General features: G+C 48.4%; 1 protein-coding gene across 1 annotated transcript in view; it reads right to left on the bottom strand.

The window, feature by feature from the left end:
* Positions 1 to 6095: 6095 nt before the first annotated feature.
* GALNS (galactosamine (N-acetyl)-6-sulfatase) overlaps positions 6096 to 19667 on the bottom strand; it is a 45356-nt gene continuing 31784 nt past the window's right edge. The window contains exons 13-14 of the mRNA XM_035566208.2: positions 10161 to 10278; positions 6096 to 7180 (exon numbers count right to left, since the gene is read on the bottom strand). Coding sequence (XP_035422101.1) covers positions 7094 to 7180; positions 10161 to 10278 — 205 coding nt within the window. The 3' untranslated portion in view covers positions 6096 to 7093. The remainder of the gene's footprint in view (positions 7181 to 10160; positions 10279 to 19667) is intronic.

Here is a 19667-nt window from a genome sequence, read left to right as displayed (position 1 = left end):
AGCAGCTACCGTTTCGCAGTGGTTGGGTGCAGGGCTGGGCGCCGAGGGCTGCAGCAGCGGGGAACGGGACACGAAGCATCCTTCCCCTGCTCCATCTGGATCGGTCACCCCGACACCCCGCGGGTCCCTCCAGCTCCCAGCCGAGGTCTGGCATGGCAGGAGCAGCCGACAGGAGGAGAAGGTGGCCTGCTCCGCACCTCGGCTGCCATGGGCTCGTGCTCATCTCATCAGCTTGCGAGGCACCCGATCCTGCCTGCCCCACGGCACCCTACGCATCCCGTCCCGTGGCAGCCTCTGGTTCTTTGCTCACTGCAGCTGAATCCTCCCCTGCTGTTTCCTTCCCACTCCATCTGTAGGTGCCTCCTGGCACGAGGCACCTGTGTAAGGGATGGCTGCTGGGGCACCAGCTGAAGGTCAGAGCAGTTCCCTCTCTTGTCAGGCTCTCTGTTGCCAGAGCCAGCCCACACAGGAGGTCAGCGTGCCTCCTTTCACAACCATTCCCCCACAAAGTAAGATTTTCCCTGAAGTCAGATTATCTCTTTGGCACCAGAAGAATCCTAACAGCTGTTCCAGCGAAGCAAACACAGATGAGGCACGCAGCCGTCCACTGGAACAGGGGCTTCGCAGCGGCCGTGCTCCCGCAGACCTGGAAGGGATTCTCCTGTAAGCTCACCAACCACAACACTGGACAGCGAGCTAGGCCAGCAGCTCCTCGTCTTCCTGGCGGGTGGAAGCGATGGAATTACTCTGCCTACCCATGGAAACGAGCGGGAGGTGGGAAAGGGCCCTTCTGCAGCCTCCCAGAGCACCAAGCCAGGCAGCCCTGCCTTCTGCCTCGCACCCCTGGAGGAGCCATAAGCTGGGGGCTTCATCACTTTTTTTTCAGAGTTGCAACTCAATTCGTATTCGTGACCCTCCTAGGCAGCCACCACCGTTATTAGCAGCCACCACCTCGTTTTCTAAGCGAGGTTCCCAGGCTCTGTGCTTACTGACCCCACCAAACCAGCAGCTCTCACCAGGACGAGCTGCCGAGGGCTCCCACCGCTCCCTTCGCGTCCCAAAGCTGGGTGAAGAAGCAGCTGGGGGGGGGGGCTCCCTCTGCTGATGCAGGATCAGGACCCTCTGACATGTCAATTCTGCCAGAAAGAGAGCGGATCGCTGATCTAGTGGGAGACATCCCTGCCCACGGCAGGGGGGTTGGCACGAGGTGATCTGTGAGGTCCCTTCCACCCCGAACCATCCCGCGAGAGGTTACACCAAGTCGCACTGCTAACGCTTCAGCTGCCAGGAGTTACCTCACGTGCCAGCTCGGGTTTAAAAACGCTTCTCAAATCTTTTGTCAGGACTTCACCTCATTAATCCCCCGTTTCAAAGGACGGCACCTACCAGCACAGACTGGTTTTAACATCCGAGCTAAATTAGTTTCCCTGTAATTGTTCAACCTTTCAAACAACAGCGCTGACTCCTACTGCAGTTTCCATCCGAAAAGAACTTTCCTAGAACCAATTTCCAAATGTGATGTCAAAGGACTTCAGTTCTGGAATATCACCCGGGAGGTGTCAGCATCCGCTTGCGGCTCGGGGAGGTTCAGGGCTGCTCGGTGCCTGGCAGAGAACCACAGCCTCGCATCTGGACCCCCCCCACGGCTCCACGGCAGGGGAACGCTGTCCGCGCCTCTCCTTCTGACGCAGAAAATCAGCGAGTTAAAAAGTGCTTTGAGATCCTGGTGGGAGAGATGTTACTGAGGTTATGAACACACAAGTGGGGTGTATGAAGGCTGGAGAGCTAACTCTTCCCCAGGCAGTCAGCAGAGCTGTGCTGAGCACGGAAGTTTCTGTTCCGTTAGGGGATTTTTAAAAACTTCAGCGTGAAGTGGAACAAAGTGCCCAAAATCTCAACACGCCTCACAAGGGGAAACGGGAACTCAACTTTCCTCTCAAATCCGCTGGAACGCTTGATTTCAATTTCATCTTTAGAAACGCATGCACTTTAAACCACTTTTTTTTTTTTTAAATCAAATTTGAAATATCTTATTTCAACAGCCCAAGAATGCGGCTCCCCAGCCAGCTCCCCGGACCGACGCTCCAGCTCTGAGCAGCGAGCTAGCTTCGTCCCCGAGCAGAGGCGAAGGCGCCACGAGCCAGCTCTGCCCTTCCACAGCATCCTCGCCCAGCACCCCCTGCCTGCTGCAGGAGGCAGGATCAGGCCCTGGGAGAAGGCACAGACCTCGTCTCCCTTCCCCGGCCGGCCTGGAGGGCCGGGAGGGGATTTTGAGCCCGATCCAGAGCGAATGGATTTGGCGCGCGTTCCTCGCTGCTGGCAAAGAGGCCGGCGGCTTTTTCTGCCCCTATCCCTTTCAGATGGGAATCGCCCCGCCAGCCTACGTATCGCCCAGAAGGGTGTTAAGTGACTCCAGGAGGGAAAAAGGCAGAGAGAATCACACGTCGGCTGCCAGATTGGCTCTCTCAAGAAGCTGGATGGCAGAGGTTTTTTGCTCTTCTAAGAGACCACAGGCTTTTGGCTAGGGCTCCCCCTTTATTTAGGATTTATATAATCCCAACTAGACTTCGAGCAACAACAAAACTGTAAACGGTGGCAGGGGATATGAAGAAAACCAGCAAACAGGGTCTTCTCTCGGTGTCTAAAATAGACTTTTTCCAACGAAAAGAAGGAACCTAAAATGGGATTTCAGTTCTTCCCTTGCAGTTGCTCTTTAATACTAACAGTTTAATTCAAGAGGCACCACTGTGTCGCTTTCTGATAACAAATGAAAAGCATCAAATAGCATCAGAAAACAAAAGCAAGAGTTTTTCCAAGTATTAAAACTGTTAAGAAAAACGGGAAACAAGCCACTCCAGCTGCAAAACTGTTATTTGGATACCGAAGAAGCACTCAGAATAACTCTTAAAGTGCAGTCTGTAGAGCTTCCCAGTGCTGAGGACCACAGCAAGATCCCTGGGGGGAGATTTCTCATCTAGCTGTGCTGGAGAGGCTGCTTGCAACTCTGCAGTGAGCTGCCTCCCAACACTGGCTTCCCCCCAAATCCCCGACTGAAACCCTTCTCACCTTAAAACGGTCTTCCTTCAGCTGCTGGAATTATTTCGCATTACGACTGCAAAGATGTCCTCAGCGGAAGGAGGAGCGTTCTCAAGCCTCCAGGAGAGCTTCGTCTCAGCTGCCTCACTTTGCACAAACCCGGGAGGCTTCTGGAAGCCGTCCACCACGGTTGGGCAAGGCTCGATTCGGCAGGTACTGAGAGCTGCTAGCGCCAAGCCAGCTTCTGCGTGGCAGCCAACGGCCCCGGCTCCACAGCCTCCTTCTCGATGCATTAGTTCCAGTTCCTTCAGTAAAAGCCCGCTGTCATCCTCAATACTTGCCCGAAAACTCAGTCCCCAGACACTGCGAAACGTTTTATTAGCACACACGGGGTATCTCTCGCTCTCGTTCTGCTCTGAACTTTCCCATTTTCACTTTTAATGCCGCGCTCCCCGGCTCCGCATTTAAGATGCAAAGGCACGTTATCTTTCATCGCTGCACTCAATACTGTTTGAAGGGCATTAACCTTGGCTCTAAGTGTTTGGAATTGATCTTCTGCTTTCCAATTCCAGTGTTCAGATCCCCAAATTGTTGGTCCGCAGAGACTAATTTGCCACCGAAATAATCCATTTGTCGCTGCAGGTTTTTAAATCAGGGCTCCATTTTTGCAGCCATAGACTGTAAATGCAGTGGGACTTTTTCCACGATTATTAGTTACATCAATTTCAGAAGCTTCTCTGCATGGAGGGCTGGATGATAACATAGCCTCAGGGGCAGAGGAGGGAGACTCGCTCAGCTAATTGGAAATTAAAGGCAGGAGAGGAATTCCTTGGACTCTCAGCCCGAGCAGATACTAAGCTTTCAGCATTTCGGAGACGTATTTAAATACAAAGGAAGGAGTGCCACAAAGAAGCAGTCTTAGACTGACATCATCTTCCCTTCAGCCCCTACATCTTGCAGCTTGGGAAAGGAAGCCACCGCCGTCGGTCAGTACATCCTGCCAGACCCACAGCTATTGTGTGCACAACCCCAGGCAGCCCCCTGGGAAGCCAACACCTTCCCCAGCACGGGATGCCCCCAAAACGGGGCACAGACCAACTGGGGATCAGAGGCTCCGGGTAACTGTTAAGGGCAGACGTGGGAACACGTGCTGGCTGCCTTGTGAGCCGAGGTGTGCCTCGGGGGGCTTTGAGCTGCCCCCCAGCAGAGCTGCAGGCTGCCAGGCGTTTATCCCTGCGGCTGGGCTGCTGTAGGCAGCCGCAGGCCACTCGTTGCCCTGGTCCCCACACCAGCCTCCCAATTGTGCTCGGGCAGTTGTGTGGGCTGCGAAATTGATCCACGTTAAAAATAATACAGGGAAAACAAAACAAGTTATTTTTAACCCAAGTCAGTCCCATGACCTGCAAGGCACATCCGTGAGACTATCCCGAACCAGGGTGTTAGTCAGTTGGTTTACAGGTGTGTGCAGACAAACCATATCGTGCACTGCTGATAAATTAGTTTATTTATCTTCATCGGTTCCTCATCTCACAACTTTAAAACCTGTACATCTTTGGGAAAGGAATCGACTTAAAATTCTGCCTAGCCATCCAGCTGTAAAACTACTATGCTTATTTAAATTCAAAGCAGTCGCTTCTTCATATGAAGCTTTGATCTTTTATAATAGATGAACACGAAGCAGATGAGTAAACAACCACCGAGTCAGCTCTGTTGTAGCAGCCAGCCTTCGAAGTGCAAAGTTTACATCCAGTACCTATGCGCCGAGTGCCTACTGCTTCAGCAGGGGACGATGACTTTGGGTGCTGGGTAACCAGACAAACACGGAGCATGCTAAGAACAGGACGGCTTGTCCAAGCAAGTCCTGCAGACGGGGGAGAAAGCCCTATCTGCAAAACTGCAAGCTGGGAAAAAGAAAAGAATGAAGTGGCAGGCAGGGGACACGGGGTAACAGGCACTCGGTACGCTCACAATGTGCATGCTGCAAATGCTAAGAACAAGAAACGTGTCCGGGCTAGCGCTCAGATGAGCTGTGATCCTGTGCTGTGATCTCTTAATAAGCTGCACAAGGAAAGACAAAGCGCTGGTGCAGTTTGCAGCAGACACGGTCAGAGCTATTTGAGAGCTGACAGCAGTTCTCAGGGAGTTGCAGTGACGGACTCCCTCATCTGGTGGTATCTTTATCTGCTGATAATAGCGGACTGTAGGGCTCTGAACACTGCTTTGTGACACAAACGCTAATGCAGAGGAGGACCAGACCCAGAAAATGGAAAGCTGGTGGTTTTGTGTGGTCTCCTGTGCTGACAGACACACACAGCTGCTGCCAGCCCTCCTACCGGTCCTTCTCATATAGCATCACCAGCACCAGGGTGAGCTGAATCTCAGGACTTGAGCTAACCACGCGACGCCAAAACAGGGAGAAATGTTATGAGTGAACTGAAAAATGCCTTGAGATGCCAGAGGGGACAACTAGGAACAACGCAGAGCAGCTAAGACATTTGGACTACAAACAAATGTCGTCTGCAGATGAGCAGGCAGTGAGGTTCCAAGGGGCTGGCAGCCGGTGGTGTTGGCTGTGATTCTGATAGATGGAGTGCTAAGAGCTGACTCAAGGGCTGTACTCATTACAATCTTACAGGATTATCCAGCTTCATCAGATGTACATGAGGAATTACTGCCGAGGAGATTACAGGTAGCATAAATCATGGGAACGGGGAGAAAGAGCATTCGGGATTACAGGGCAGGTAAGAACATAAAGTGGAGAAGCCCGTAGCAGGCAGAACACAGCAGTTAACACAGAAACTCTCAGCACGTCTCACGCCAGCCCCAGGCTTTGCTTGGGAAGGAAGCGGGACTGTTTATAGTCCCAAGGCAGCAAAATGCCACGCAGAAAGGGCATGTGTCAAATGCAGGAGGGGTGCAAGCGGCACGGTCATGATTGCTTCTGGCCATTCTTGCAGACCTGCAATAACCTGGCTAGGTTCTGTCCGAGAGACATTTATTAGCAGTAGTGAGGAGTGTGAAAAACGCTCAAAATCAGACGAGAAATTTGCAATGTGGAGTTATGTGAAGAATTTGCATTTACCGTGAACTCTGTTTAGAGAAGTGCTGCACCCAGGCTGTGGAAAGTTTGCACAAGGAGAATTCCTCAGAGAGCATACACTGCAAACAGGGTCAAGAGTTAACAGCTGATGTAAACGGGCATTTCTGAGCCTGCAGTTGGCTGGGCCCAGATCATGAGGCCAGAAGCGTGACTTAAACCATATTTGGACCTAGATTTTTGGAAATGAAGAAACCCCTTAACTGAACAACTGACCCCCAGCTCCCCAAGAACATGCTGCATACCATCAACAAGGCAATACTTACATGAACACTATCTTCAAATTTCTTTAGAACTTGACCTAGTGAACGTTTGCAGCTACAGATGGCACGAACGCAGGGTGTTCCTTCTCCCTGGAGCCAACCCCTTGGTCGAGAACAGGAGGAAGCACTCGTTTGCACGCAGCGATGCTCAGCAGTAAAGCTGCACCCAGTACTTGCAAGTTTAGGAAGAACGGCGAAAAACAGGTTGGTGTCCAAAGAGTGCACAATGGAAATCAAATGTTAAAACAACAAGCGATAGGCAAACAAAACAAGGGGAGTTTGGGCAGGGTTTTCTGGCCACTGTAAATTTCCTGCACCCCATGGCCACTGTTGGGGCATCCGCACGAGCACTGATTTGAGAGGTTGGGTGGAAGGAGCCTGAGGAAAGGTGCATCCGTGGTGCTTCTGGGCTCACAGCAAAGTTGTGCTTGTCCAGAGAGCTTTTAGAGTTGAAGTAGTCTTCGCTGAAAATTTACCATTTACGGAAAGAATTAAAACAACAGAGGAGTACAGGCTAAACCCTGAGCACTAGCAATATAAACACTGGCCCTTTTGGAAGAGCAAATGATGATATCACATATACATCACACCCTTCCTGTGTAAACAGGAGTGCCAACATGAGAAGACATGCATTTGTAAACTCCGTGTCCGGCTGGTTATGGCTTTTCTGAGTAGCTCCTGAGGGCTGCATGAAAGATCAATGAGGCCAAAAGCACTTCTTAGGATCAGACTCGGGTGGTTGCAGGCACTTCCCTAGTTTCTCACAGCCTGGGGGAGACCAATTCTGTTAAAAACAAACAAAATGTACAGAAAAACGAAGTCAAACATTCATATCAGGTATCTGCTAAGCCCTGTATCCTGCGTGACCCCTTTCAGTTCTCACAAAGATGCTCTTATGTCCTCCTTGAAAAATAAAACCCGTCTCACAACTGATGCTGCCGGGCTCATCACATTTCCAACTCCAAATCCTGTTCAAAAAGGCTTTAGGAAGGACTACAAATGGTTACACAGCAGATGATTCCCTTTGTTGGGGTACAGTGGTCTCTCCTGTACAAATGCAGTCTGCCAGGACTCTGGTGATTTCCTCTCTTTCTTGTACGAGCAAACAGATCATGAGGTTTTGGTGAAGCTGTTTTCCTATGATCCAGAAAAGAGTCCTCACTCTTAGCATTAAGATATCCGTGCACTTTCTTTGGGAAACAAGTAAAGAGCACCCGTGTTTGAAGGCCAAGGGTGTGTGAGAGAGAAAAATGCCTGTACGTTAATGGGCATTTTGATGGATGAATTCAGGAACAGATGGAGCAGGGGGCACTTGTACAAGGCAACTGCTCCAATGCACGCAGACCAAAACTATTTGCCTCCCTCGTTTTCATGTTTCTTGGACTACCTTTCTCCAGCATACGTACAACACAGAAGCAGCATCAGAAAGGAAACCCACCGCAAACCTCAGCTTCCAAAGGGAATAACAGAGGAGGGAATTTGTACAAAAATTTTTCCATTTCAATTTTTTTTTTGTCATTTAAAATTTGGGACTGCGCTAATTTGAGCAGCAGGTTACGGTTCCCATTCTGCCTTCAGAAATCTTTTATGGTCTTTCTCTGACCCCCTTTCTCTTCAGGTCTACCCATCCACGGGAGAGTTTTGTCACCTATTAAAGGTCAGTTCTGCTCTGACCCACCGCCTTTTATTTTATTTTATTTTTTCAACTCATTTACGTTTGCTTGGAATTAAATTTCTATGGAGGAGAAGGAAAGCTTAACCCCAGAAAAAATGCCGGAGCAGGTTTCCATTCCGTCTAGCTGACAACAGATGGCAGTGAGACACCAGCTATCTCCGAGGCAGAGCAGCACACACAGCAGAGATCTGGCGGAAGGCACCACGCTGCGCGAAGGGCTTCAGATGATTCAGGAGCAATTAATGCTGATTTCTAACTCTGTTTCTCAATTTTAACATGCGTATGCACCACTGGGAATTTCAGATGCTTGACCACTCTGTAGAAGCAACAGAGATTCAAAGAAACAAAGACAATGTTCGGGTTTTTTTGGAAAAAACAGACTGCATCTGCTTCAGTTTCGCAGTCCAAGTCACCTTTTGTGGATCAGGGCTGTAAGAGCTGAGAGCGCCGCGGAGCTCCATCTCCACTGCTGGTGGGCTATGCTACAGATGGGCCAGCAGAATTTCGAAGACAGTTTGGGGCATGGCATTAAGAAGCGATGTTTATCTCCCAGCACCCCCCAAAGACATGTTTAGGGCCCAACTAACCCCACCAGTACTTGGTACTCCGAGAAGATTTGGTTATCTTTAGCTCTGGTCTCAGAAGGCAGACAATAATTTGGTGCCTGTTTATCTGAGTTTTGTGACTGCGTAATTGGCCAATTAGAAGTGTACGTCGAACAGAAAATTGGTAATGTAAAAAAGCTTCCTGCTGAGATTTGAACATTTCTACCGAGATTAGAATATCACCCAGCCCACTGGGGAGGGCTTTCTCCCTCAGACAGCCTGAATGACCTGGTTTGAGCTTGGCCATTGATGCAGCCGCTAACCTCTCCTGCTTATAGACGGCAGGCACAACTGGCCTTGGCTCAGCCCAGGACATTGCCACAGCCAAAGCAGAAGAGGCAGCTTGTGGTCTGGTGAGAGGAAAGGCAAAACTTCTGCCCAGCAGAGAAAAGAACAAGGTGCGTTCAGGGAGAAAACTGACTGTCAGCAGCCCCAGAGGGAGAGCTGGGGTTTGGGATGAAGTCCAGGAGACGTTCAGTGTATGCCTGCACTTTACAAACCAGTTTTGGAGCTGGACTCAGCACAAAAGAAATGCCTTTCCAGTGAAGGGCTCTAGCAGGCACTGAGAGAGTCCCTGAACCCAGACAGTCCCAGAGATGCACAGAACAGTGTTTGTAAAGGGAGATGCTGAATAACAAAACAACACAGAAACAATGGTACTTCAAATCTTTTTTGCTGCTTAGCATCCAAAACTAGAAGATGTTTAAAGCTAAAAAAGATCCTTGCCTTCTTACTAAAGAGACAGCCCCACGTTTTGCACTTTTCTGTCTGGCCGGAGACAAGCCCTAAGCAGCAGGTACTCACTGTTTGTTTGAGGAGATTATTCCAGTGCCAGGAAGACTTTGCCTGTTACTATTTCGTGTCAGTCTTTACAGGCACATCCCCTTAAACTACACAAACTCTCGTCATCTGACAGCTTTATCTCCTATGGACCATCCGTTTTTTTTCTCCAGGTTCACAACAAAGCAAGTGGTGTTTGATAGGAAAGGCAAGCTGTAACTTTCCAACGTGCAATTCAAATCGGAATGCAGAACTGGAAACACTTGGCCTGCTTCAAGCCAGAAGGGCTTTGGAAAAGACAGGCACAGGTGGACTTGGAGGGGACTGAGCAGGACCAAAGATACTCACTGATACAGCACAAAAAAAGACAAGAGGCACCGTCTCAGTCCCACCACTCGAAATGTAGAGGACTTGTGAGATTTGCAGAGGGGGACTAGAAAGGAGAAGTATCTACAGTTGTCGATACCGCGATATCTCGAAGGAAGGAAGTCACAGCTTACCACAGCGTGCTGATAGACTTTGCAGACATTACCCAGCTCGCTTTGTACAAGCCACCCTGTGCTGCTGCATTCCAGGGGTTACAAACAGCCCTCCCCTCTGTGGAAGGACAGCCTCCTTCTTCTTTCCAGCCACAGCAGGTGACATTTTTAAGCCTTTGCAAAATACAATTTAAGAAAGAGTTTTTAAATGTTTTAACTACTCACCATGACGGCCTTGTCGCACACGTTAAGCTGTGGCTCTCCTGGCACCATGGTCTCTTTGTGCTGCTGCACCACGGCAGATATTCGCTCCATAACTCCTTGGTATTCTTCACTGGCAAAACTAGAATGTGAAAAAATTATGGAACTTATTAGCGGGGCTTCCAGAATGCAACTGTTTGGAGACAGAGCATTGTTAAAGTGTCCACATCACTAAGCTACGTCAGACTTTTTCTGGGCCATAGCAAAGGAGAAGAGCCTGTAAACACGCAGCCGACACTAACCGCCCACGGGTCCATAGGGGAATGAAGCATCTGAGCTGACAGAATCCCTCCTGGCTGGGCCTGGACGCTGCGGGTCTGAGCTGCCCAGCCTGGGGGAGCACGGATGGCAGGCAGCTTGTGTGCTCTCCCCAGCACAGAAGCACGTGGCTCCCCGCGGATCATCAGCGTGGGGCTTCAGCTTGGAAAACTGCTGGCCCCAGGTGCCTTGCTTCCCAGTTGGGCAGACACGCTGCGAGCTTGTGTTGATTCCCAGGGGGGTGCCATTGGCAAAGGCAGCGTGTACAAGGAAGGGTGTTGGGGTTGTCCTCCTTTAAATGATTGTCTGGGGAAACCAGAATGCAGGACAAACACCTTGCCAGACACGTTAGTGCCTAAACAAGCTAGCCAAGGCCACCTCCCAGAGTGCCACGTGTGAGGTCACCCAGTTCTGGACGTTTTCATCCTTCGCTCTTTCAAGGGCTTTTCTGTAGCTCGTGCATCGCGCGGAGGCATTTATCGAAGCGAAGTCAATGCCAATACTTTGTTTTTCAAGAGTGTTCTTAAGCTAAGGGTTTCGAACGCAACCAACCATTAGCTAGTAAAACTTCACAATCACCAAGTAAAAAGAACTAATATTATGCAAGCAGGAAGATGGAGAAGAATAGAAGTTACTTGTCCAAGACAAGAATACCTCCTCCGTTTCGCAATACCCACCCTGGGGTTCTGCCCCCTCTACATTCTTCCATTACGGCTTTATTATTCCAAGCTGGGACCCATCTGTCATGCTCCAAGCCCTCATAAAACGTTATAAATTACCAGATTTTCATCCAAACTATTACCCCGGTAGGTACTTGTTCAAGCAGTTCAGGGTGTACTTCGCTAATATTTCAAGTACTCCTAAAATGGAGGACAGCTACCCAATGATCTCATTTTGTCCATCACGTTAAGAGCCACTTCAAAAACAGAGAGCGGCAAATTGCTTCTGAAGATAAAAGAGGAACAATGCAGCCTGGTCCTGACCTCAGGCTCCCTTTGCTTACAGTCCAAGCTGGCCACCAGCCCCATACTCCAGCTAATTTCCTTCTTTAAAAAACAATCACATTTCGAAGCCCAGTAATGTGCCAACAGTTTCCAGTAAACCCTATAAATATCACATCTCGGCAGCCATCCAGGGAGAAGCTGATTGTGGGGATGGGCCTGAGCTTTGCTGATAGAGAACCGGAAGGGAATTGGAAATGACAAGCTCTAGCAAACTAATCTGTTGCTCTCACACCCAGCTGGCCGTATCCTGGTGGAGAGGCAATCACCAGGATCAGCTGTGCGACCCGCGTGGACCACCCTAAAAGGTTGCTGCTGCGAAGCTCCCGAATTTGCGGGCTCCTCTCCCCGTGCATCCCATCTTAGCTCCCACAGCAAGCAGCTGCTTATGCCAAAGGCTGCTGAAAAAGGAGGGCCGCAGAAGTTTGGGAGCTGCCAAAGACCATCTGTGACTCACGCCCTTGATGAGGACACTCAAGGCAGCAGTCGCTTGGCTCAATGAGTTTGGAGCGTTGCATCCTGGTGGCACAGTGGCCTTTCAGCTCGGCAAGATTTTATCTGGAAGCCCTCTGGTCGCGTTTCAAACGCGCGCAGGACTGCCAGCGCAGCAGCACGCTTGAAAAAAATCAAAACAGATCCTTAAAAGAGGCGGAGAGTGCTTAAAGCTAACCCGTGTTGACACAGAGGACGGCCAACAGGGGAGAGCCTGCACGCAGAGAGAAAAGGCAACAAAGGCAAGCACGCGGAGGGAGTGTACCTAAAACCAGAGCGAGCACCAGGGGTGCACGCAGCGTGTCGGACAGCGGAGCTGCAGCCTGCTCTGCTGAGACCGGAGGAAACGGGGGTGTCACAGACTTTATTTCAGAGCCTACACGCTCGAGTGATGTAAACGGCGATAAAACGTGGCTTAGGGAGACACGCGTGCTGCAGCGTTTTAAGATTTTCTAATGCACTTATTGTTTCGGGATTGGGAAGCTCTTCCAAACCCTAGCTAATCACACTCCGTTAAGAGCCTCGTATTAAGGATTAACGTGAATTAATACATACTTTGATCAATTGTTAGAGTCTAACAGATATCGCAGATATCCAATCATTTAATGCCTTCTGCTGCCGCTGCTCTTGTAACTACCTAACGTGTTTATTTTTGTCACATACTTGTGTCATCTCTCCAGCATTTAAGATCTTCTTTTGGAAGTGGACCCGTAAGATAGTGTTGCTGCTAACTAATTAAGCTCCACAGCATCTCTGCAAATATTTAAGTGCTAAAGAGCCCAATTTCATCCTTCGAAAGGGCTTTTCATACATATGATTCCAAATTGGCTATAATCTGGACAGACCACTGGAAAACACAGCTGTGGTCTGGATGAAAGATAAACAATATGTTGTCACGACTGCTGGTTTTTGCTCCAAATATGCCAGTCCTGTTGCAGCAAAAAAAATAAATATCTTTTTGCTGTAATCTTGAATACCGCATTTATCCACAGCATTGTTGCTCATTAGCAACCTAAGACACGTGAATGCTGCAGCATAACAAAGTAGGCTCACGTCATTTAAATCATCCTCTTGCTTTAATTCCTATGTTGGGGATGCTCCTGGCTGTTTCAGCTAGCTCAGCAGCGACAGGAAATCTTGGCCTAACCTCAGCTCCTGGTGGTTTTGAACTGCTCTCCCCTGCAGCTCCTACACTCTTAGATTATTTGAGCATTTAGCATAGGCTGAATGACTTCCCCAAAGCATGATAGAAATGGCTTGGCACGTATAAAAGACTTGCACTTCTCACGTAAGCACAAAGCTGGCTCAAGCTAAAGAACATGTATAGATTATGCTCCGAGTCACACTGCTAACCTATAAACCTTGTCTCAGTAGGGCTTAACATGCTCTTAAGCTGACTAAACCTGTTGACACTAGCTTAAAACACATCCGATTGCAGCTGTCTTCCCGGTGTCCGAGTACACAACAGCGACAGAGTGCCGTAAGGTGTCATTCAACGCTGGAAGATCACCCAAGATCGGCTTCAGATGCCTCAGTTAATCACAGGAGCTGTGCCCCTCACCTAGAGGCACGTCTGGTCTCCAAGGCCTGCAGGATGGCACTCACCCGGGGCTTGCATTCGCAGTGACACCGGAGTAAGCACTGAGACAAAACGGTGCTGGTGGCTGTTTTTGCTGTTGAAGGATCACAGCACTTGGAGTGTCCCCATTCCTTACTCTGAGGAGCTCGGATCTTGCTCAGACCGAGCTGTTCAGCTCCACAACGCCTAACAAGACCCAACATCCATGCAACGTTTTGTCAAGTATTTGCTGACTGCATGCAGTGGGTTAAAACTGTCTCCAGCCCTATGAAAGAAATGCATTTCGTGACAAAAATCTGGAAGGGAAGAACGCCTTTAATCTGCATGTAAGACGGGGATAATTGCTTCATGGTAATCGGTCTGAGTTGTTAATGGAGACAAGAACCTCTCCTCTTCTTACACCAGAGTCCCATCCTTTCCTTGAGTGCAAACGAAGGACTGGGCTGCAAGGGCAGGGCTTGCTGCATTCTCTACTACAAGAAAAGATAATATTATCTATACAGGTGTTCAGGCATTATCGCCTGAATGAGGATCCAGACCTCGCTGCCTCCAGGGCACGCCGCATTTTCTATTCGAGCCCGACAATCCTGCAGAAGGAGAGCTGGGAATATCACTGGAAGAATGAGAGCGCAGCAGCGAGGGTGAGCAGGTGGTGTTGTGAGGAGTTTGCTAAAAGACATCCCCCAGCGTACACAGAATTATTCCACGCTCAGAATGAGCGCGCGGGGTGGACAAAGTCCAGGGTCATTACACTAATTGACACTTTACCTCCGGGAAGTCTCTGGAGAGCCAATCAGGGCTGGATGGCGAGCACGGACTCCCAGGCACAGGTGTGGCCCGTGCTTAGTTCATTTAGTGTAATTGTGCCTTGGCAATCTGCTCCCATCTCCTCCCTCGCCAAACAGCTCCGAGTGTAACCTGCTCGGCTATTAACCCCACCGTGCCCTCCGGTGAAATTCGGGTTTGGGAGGAGAAGGGTTTGTCTGACACCCTGCCTCCGGTGTTGGAGCAGCGTTTCAGTCCTCTGCCTTCAGGTCTGCCGACATCCCAAGCCGTGAGGAGGAGGAGAGGGCGATTCTCCGCCTAATAAATACACTCAAACCGCAGGAAATCAACGAGCGCTTTCAGCATTTTTTAAATCTAGATCTTGATGTATTAATTTCGATCTCTTCCTGATGATTCGTATATGGGCACAACACCGTATCTCGGCCCTGGCAGTGACAGAACCATGTTATTATTCAGAGGAACGTACCAAAGTGGTTATTTTGCAGAGCACTTCACTGAAATTTGACAGCGGGCTCTCAACGGCAGCTTTCGGATTTACAGCATGTTTCGCCAGACGCACATGAAGTCAGGGCAGAGCACAAAACTTGGCTAACGATTTGTGTACTTTAATTCCTTCTTCAGAGGAATTATTTTAATTAAAAAACTTTGGTTTTTAATTGTGAAATACTCACACCCAGGTTCAGGTAATTTGATTTTATCTGTTATCAGTGCTGTGAGGCTGCTCTGCAATACGGCATCCAAGTTTTGATCTTGTCCCATTACTCAGTCTTCCTCTGTTCCTCTTTTCTATTATCAAATTTATTTGGAATGTGAAGTCTGCACAATAGATGACACAGACAACGGGTTTAGGACTCCAAAACGTGGCAACTTGCAGTTACTGGAGAGACTCAACGGGCCACAGAAAAACAGGAAAGGAATCAAATAGAAAAGCGCGGGGTAGCCCATGCTGGAAGCCACTTCTCTGGTCCAGCAGCATCCACGGGACCTATTTGGACACGGGACATTGTCCTTTTCAAACAGCATGTTGCATTTTTGAAACTGGTTCACGTGGCTTTTTACTTCCACTGTTCCTTTGTACACAGCATCCCTCTAGTCTAGACAGGGACTCATCAAAACACCCGCAGGCTGTGGGTCTGGGCAGTTAAGCCCAAGTTACAGGTTGATCAGGCAGCGTGCCGCAGCGCAGTCCTAACCCTGGGCTGAGCCCGGCAGAGAGCAGCCATCGATCAGCAGGAGTTTGCTGCTGTTCTTAGCCCCCAGGCCAGGGACTGTCCTCTGCACACTCACGTTTTTCTTCAGCCCTCTTCCTTGCAGCGGTGGCCGTGGTACCGGCTGTCGCGCCTGTACCTCTGACCACCCTCATGCATCCAGTGCTGGACAGCAGGCTCTTACTGGCATCGCTGAGGCTTTTTATCCACCGTTCGCCACGGTTTCCAGAGTTGTAGTTCTCCTCAAAGCCACCTCTCCTGTGGCAGCAGCGAATTCGCTCCTGCAATGCAGCTGTTGCCATTTCCTCCTTTTTTTCGACAAGACGAGGAGTCAGCATCTCCCCTGGGCAAAATTCTGGCTTTGTTATACCCTTCCTTTTTTTTTTTTTTTTTTCCCCTGTTTTGCACCTTCTCTCTTTTCTCAACAGAGAGGTTTCTGCCCTGATGGGTACGGTGAGACTGGCAGCTTTCCTATCAGATCCTTTCCCCTTTAGCTTCCCTTCAGGAGCTTCTCCCCGTCTTTTCTGGTTCCATAACCAGTGCAATTACCTCTCTGATGATTTTCAGGATTTTCCATCTGCTCAAAATAGGCACTTGTGAGCTCTTTTGTTAATTAATGTGTTCTAAAATCATTATGTTCATCAACCAAGCCTTATCACTTCCATTTTTTTCCCCATAATAGTAAAATCTATTGCCCTAAGTAAAATACAGGTATTTTGACATTCACAATTTATTAAACTCAGTTCTGAGCAGAGCCAATAGTTCAAAGCAGAAGTCGCTATTAACCTGGAGTACCGGCAAGGTGTGAGCTGCACTTAATTGTTATCAAGGCTTTGTTCTGGACCTCTGGTGCAAACTGACAATTTCAGAGGTTTCTGGTATGAACTCCTTTGGCAGCTTTGGAGTCTGACCCAAACCGCACTTTGTACTTCCGTTCGTGTGGTGTGTTTTGGTAACTGTATTTTAAGCTGAGCCAGATTTTGCTTGGTATTATTACTTGTGCTCTTCCTGACTGGCACGAAGAATTTTAATAAAAGCATATAAAACCAATAATCATTGACTTGGGCAATAAAGCTGACAATTGGTTGTGAAGATACCAACAGATAATTTGACTGAATAGAGGTTGGATGAAGAAACAAATTCCCTACGTGTTATTTAGGGGCCCCACAATACCATGAATATAACAGACTTGAGTAAAGAAAAAGACCCAGAGCTTTTAGCCCTGCATTCTGATAAATCTGGTAACAAAGGCACTCCACAGTTGGAGTGTTTTCATATGAAGAGAAAACCAAACAAACATTGCATCTAGGGAAGAAGCAAAATACTGCTTAGACTTACAGAAACGCTTCTGCTTTGTGTAGTGCCTAACGCACAATCTCATTTATATTTAAAAGTTGAGAGCTTACGAAACAAACAAACGAGCAAAAAAAAAAACAACTTCTATCACACAGCCTACACAGATCTAGTCAATCTCTTGGATGACAAGATACACAAAGTTCACTCCTCTCTACACAAGGACTAGATAAGAAGGTAACTTATATAAGAGTTACATTACCATGTTTGGCAACCAAAAGAAAGATTATTTACCAGTAACCACCCTTCTTTGAAACAGACTGCCTACATATACCTTCATATTGCAGGTGTTCCTATTACAAGTACCTCTCCAGATGTCAATTTTGCCTTATCAGTACCTGTAAGACATGTTCGTGCCCTACCTCCTCCTGCAGCCATATAAACGTAGAGCTTGCCAAGCTCCTCTCAACTCCAGAACCCCACAGTTGTCAGAAAAAACCTCCTCCTTCCAGAAGAGAGAGGGATAAAAGCTTGGTAGTGAATGTATCGGATGCCAACGCTGAACACACGAGTCCTGAAGGTCAGCTACAGGACAGGGGTCCTGCTCCACGCAGCCCACTGATGTGATGATGTGAATGTGCCTTGGGCAAGCTCAGGCAGCGTGAGAATTCATAATGTGCTTTTGGCATCGCTGTGAGTTCCAACCAACCAAACGCAAAGCTGGTGAAGCTGTTGGACTGCCGGGGTGAGGTCCCAACCCAGACAGAGAAATGTCAGCAATTATCTTTCAAGGCAACAGGGACCAACACAATTATGCCCCTTGGCAGCAGCCGAGATGCTGGAGGTGATCCAGCCCAAAACAGAGGGGCAGCAGCAGGAAGGAAGAGTCGCTGCCCTGCTGGGAGGCTCTGTTCCTCGAGTCAGACATGCGGAGGGATGCATGCACGATCGTACACGTAAAGGAACAGAAGTGCAGGGTGCCATATGGCTCCGGACTGCCAGACGTGTCCTCAACATGATAACAGGGGCTGCCTGTAATTGCCTGGCCATTTTTTCCACCGCATGAAAAGTGCTCCTGGGGAAGAGAAGCTTTTGCTGATAATGTTTCCAGGCAAACTCCAGGAGATCCAGCAAGCTGTGTCAGGAAGAGGAAGGACTTGTCCTGCTTCACAAGACCCAGAGAGCTGAAAACTATACGTGTTGTCTCTAGATCTTGAAGGGCTTGAATCTTCAGTGATCCCTTTAGCTCTCCAAGAAAGACTGAAAAAACTAATCCCCACGTTCTGAGATGAACTGAAATCAAAGCCTTGAAAAAACCACACAGTACCTTGTGTGCGCAGTGTCATGACCCAAAGCCATTTCAGATGAGACTGCCTGAGTGTAAGCCAAGAGCGTTGCCACAGCTGACTGATCTGATTGATTTCTAGGATGCCCTGGCTCTGAGACCTCCTAAGATCCTAAAAGGAGACCAAATATATAAGCACTAAATCACTTTGGAGGAGTGTGAGATGCCTGTCCTTCAAGTGAAGCAATGAAACCTCTTTACAGGTGATTTTGAATGAGACCCTGTGCCAAACTAACTCAAATCAAGAGACGTAACAGATGACTAAAATCATCTTAGGGAGAAGAAAAGGTAGCACTAAAATAAGGAATAAATAAATAAATAAATGAGCGAAAGCAGAGAAACAGAGGAAATCAGTGTACCGTGCTGCCTCTTCCCAGTCTTCAGAACAGCAGCAAAAAAACTAACGAAACCCAGTGCGGATCTAACAAGGCAGAGTAGTAAAAGTAAATTAAATAAAAGGGGGAAAGGTACCAAGAAATCAGGGATGCAACACAATGTTTTCTAAATGCTTTGGCAACACAGTGACTCTCCAGAGGAGCCACGCTGGTGGAAGAGCTGTACGATACACCCTGTTCCTCCACGGCTGCCTGAGGACGAACGGAGGAGCGGGGCCAACATGGACCGCGAACACACAAAAACCTCCGGCTGGAGCGCAAGCAATCCGAATACACCCAGCATGTACGGACAGACAGATACATGCTCGGAGGGGAATGCTGGATTCCCTTCTGAGAAACATCAGTGTCGGGACTCCCACCAGGCTGGCTGCCAAGGGGGATAATTAAGCTAAATAAAAATACACAACAGAAACAGCTCCACAAATGAGGATAATTTAATTACCACGTTGGATATAGGGAGACCCACTTCCCATGAGTTTTCCATTGTGACCAGAGAGGAGACAATAGCAACATAACGTGCTGCAGAGAGGAAGATTCATTTACTAGAAGAAGCTTTCTATTACGGTCTGTATATTAAACAACATCACAGCTTTCCACAATCGGGTATTTGTCTTGGTAAAAAATTCAATCAAAGAAACAGCTTTGAGTGTCCAAAAAAAATAATAATAATAAAAAAAAAAAATCAATGAAGCCATATAAGAAGTGACTGCAGATGCAACACCGGAATTTATTTCAATGCTCAGCCCACGGTGGTTGTAAGGAACATTTAACAAGAGCGAAGCATGTGTCCTGCAAACACCCTTTAAGCAAAATCTCCTCTCCCTCAGCTTTGGAAGAATTTGAGAGTACACAAATACTAGACAAACTACAGTTTAGTTAACACTACCATTCGTTTGATTTTTGGAAAGAGAGATCTCTTCTATCCATCCATCTTCCTAAAATAAAATAGCTGTTAAACTGAATAGAGCATAATCTCATCTGGAATCTCAACCCAGTAGCATCATTTCACTGAGCTGAATTTAAAATACAGGAGCGGCAGAGTTGCTTTATTCATTAGTGCTGAAACGCAATAGAAAGCAAGAGCTAACGTGCTGGGCTTCTGAAGAGCTTTATA

This window comes from Cygnus atratus, chromosome 12 (genome assembly GCF_013377495.2).
Source record: "Cygnus atratus isolate AKBS03 ecotype Queensland, Australia chromosome 12, CAtr_DNAZoo_HiC_assembly, whole genome shotgun sequence".
In the NCBI taxonomy this organism is placed as follows: Eukaryota; Metazoa; Chordata; class Aves; order Anseriformes; family Anatidae; genus Cygnus; species Cygnus atratus.
Note: the sequence above shows the minus strand (reverse complement) of the source record. Positions and strands in the feature narration are given on the sequence as shown.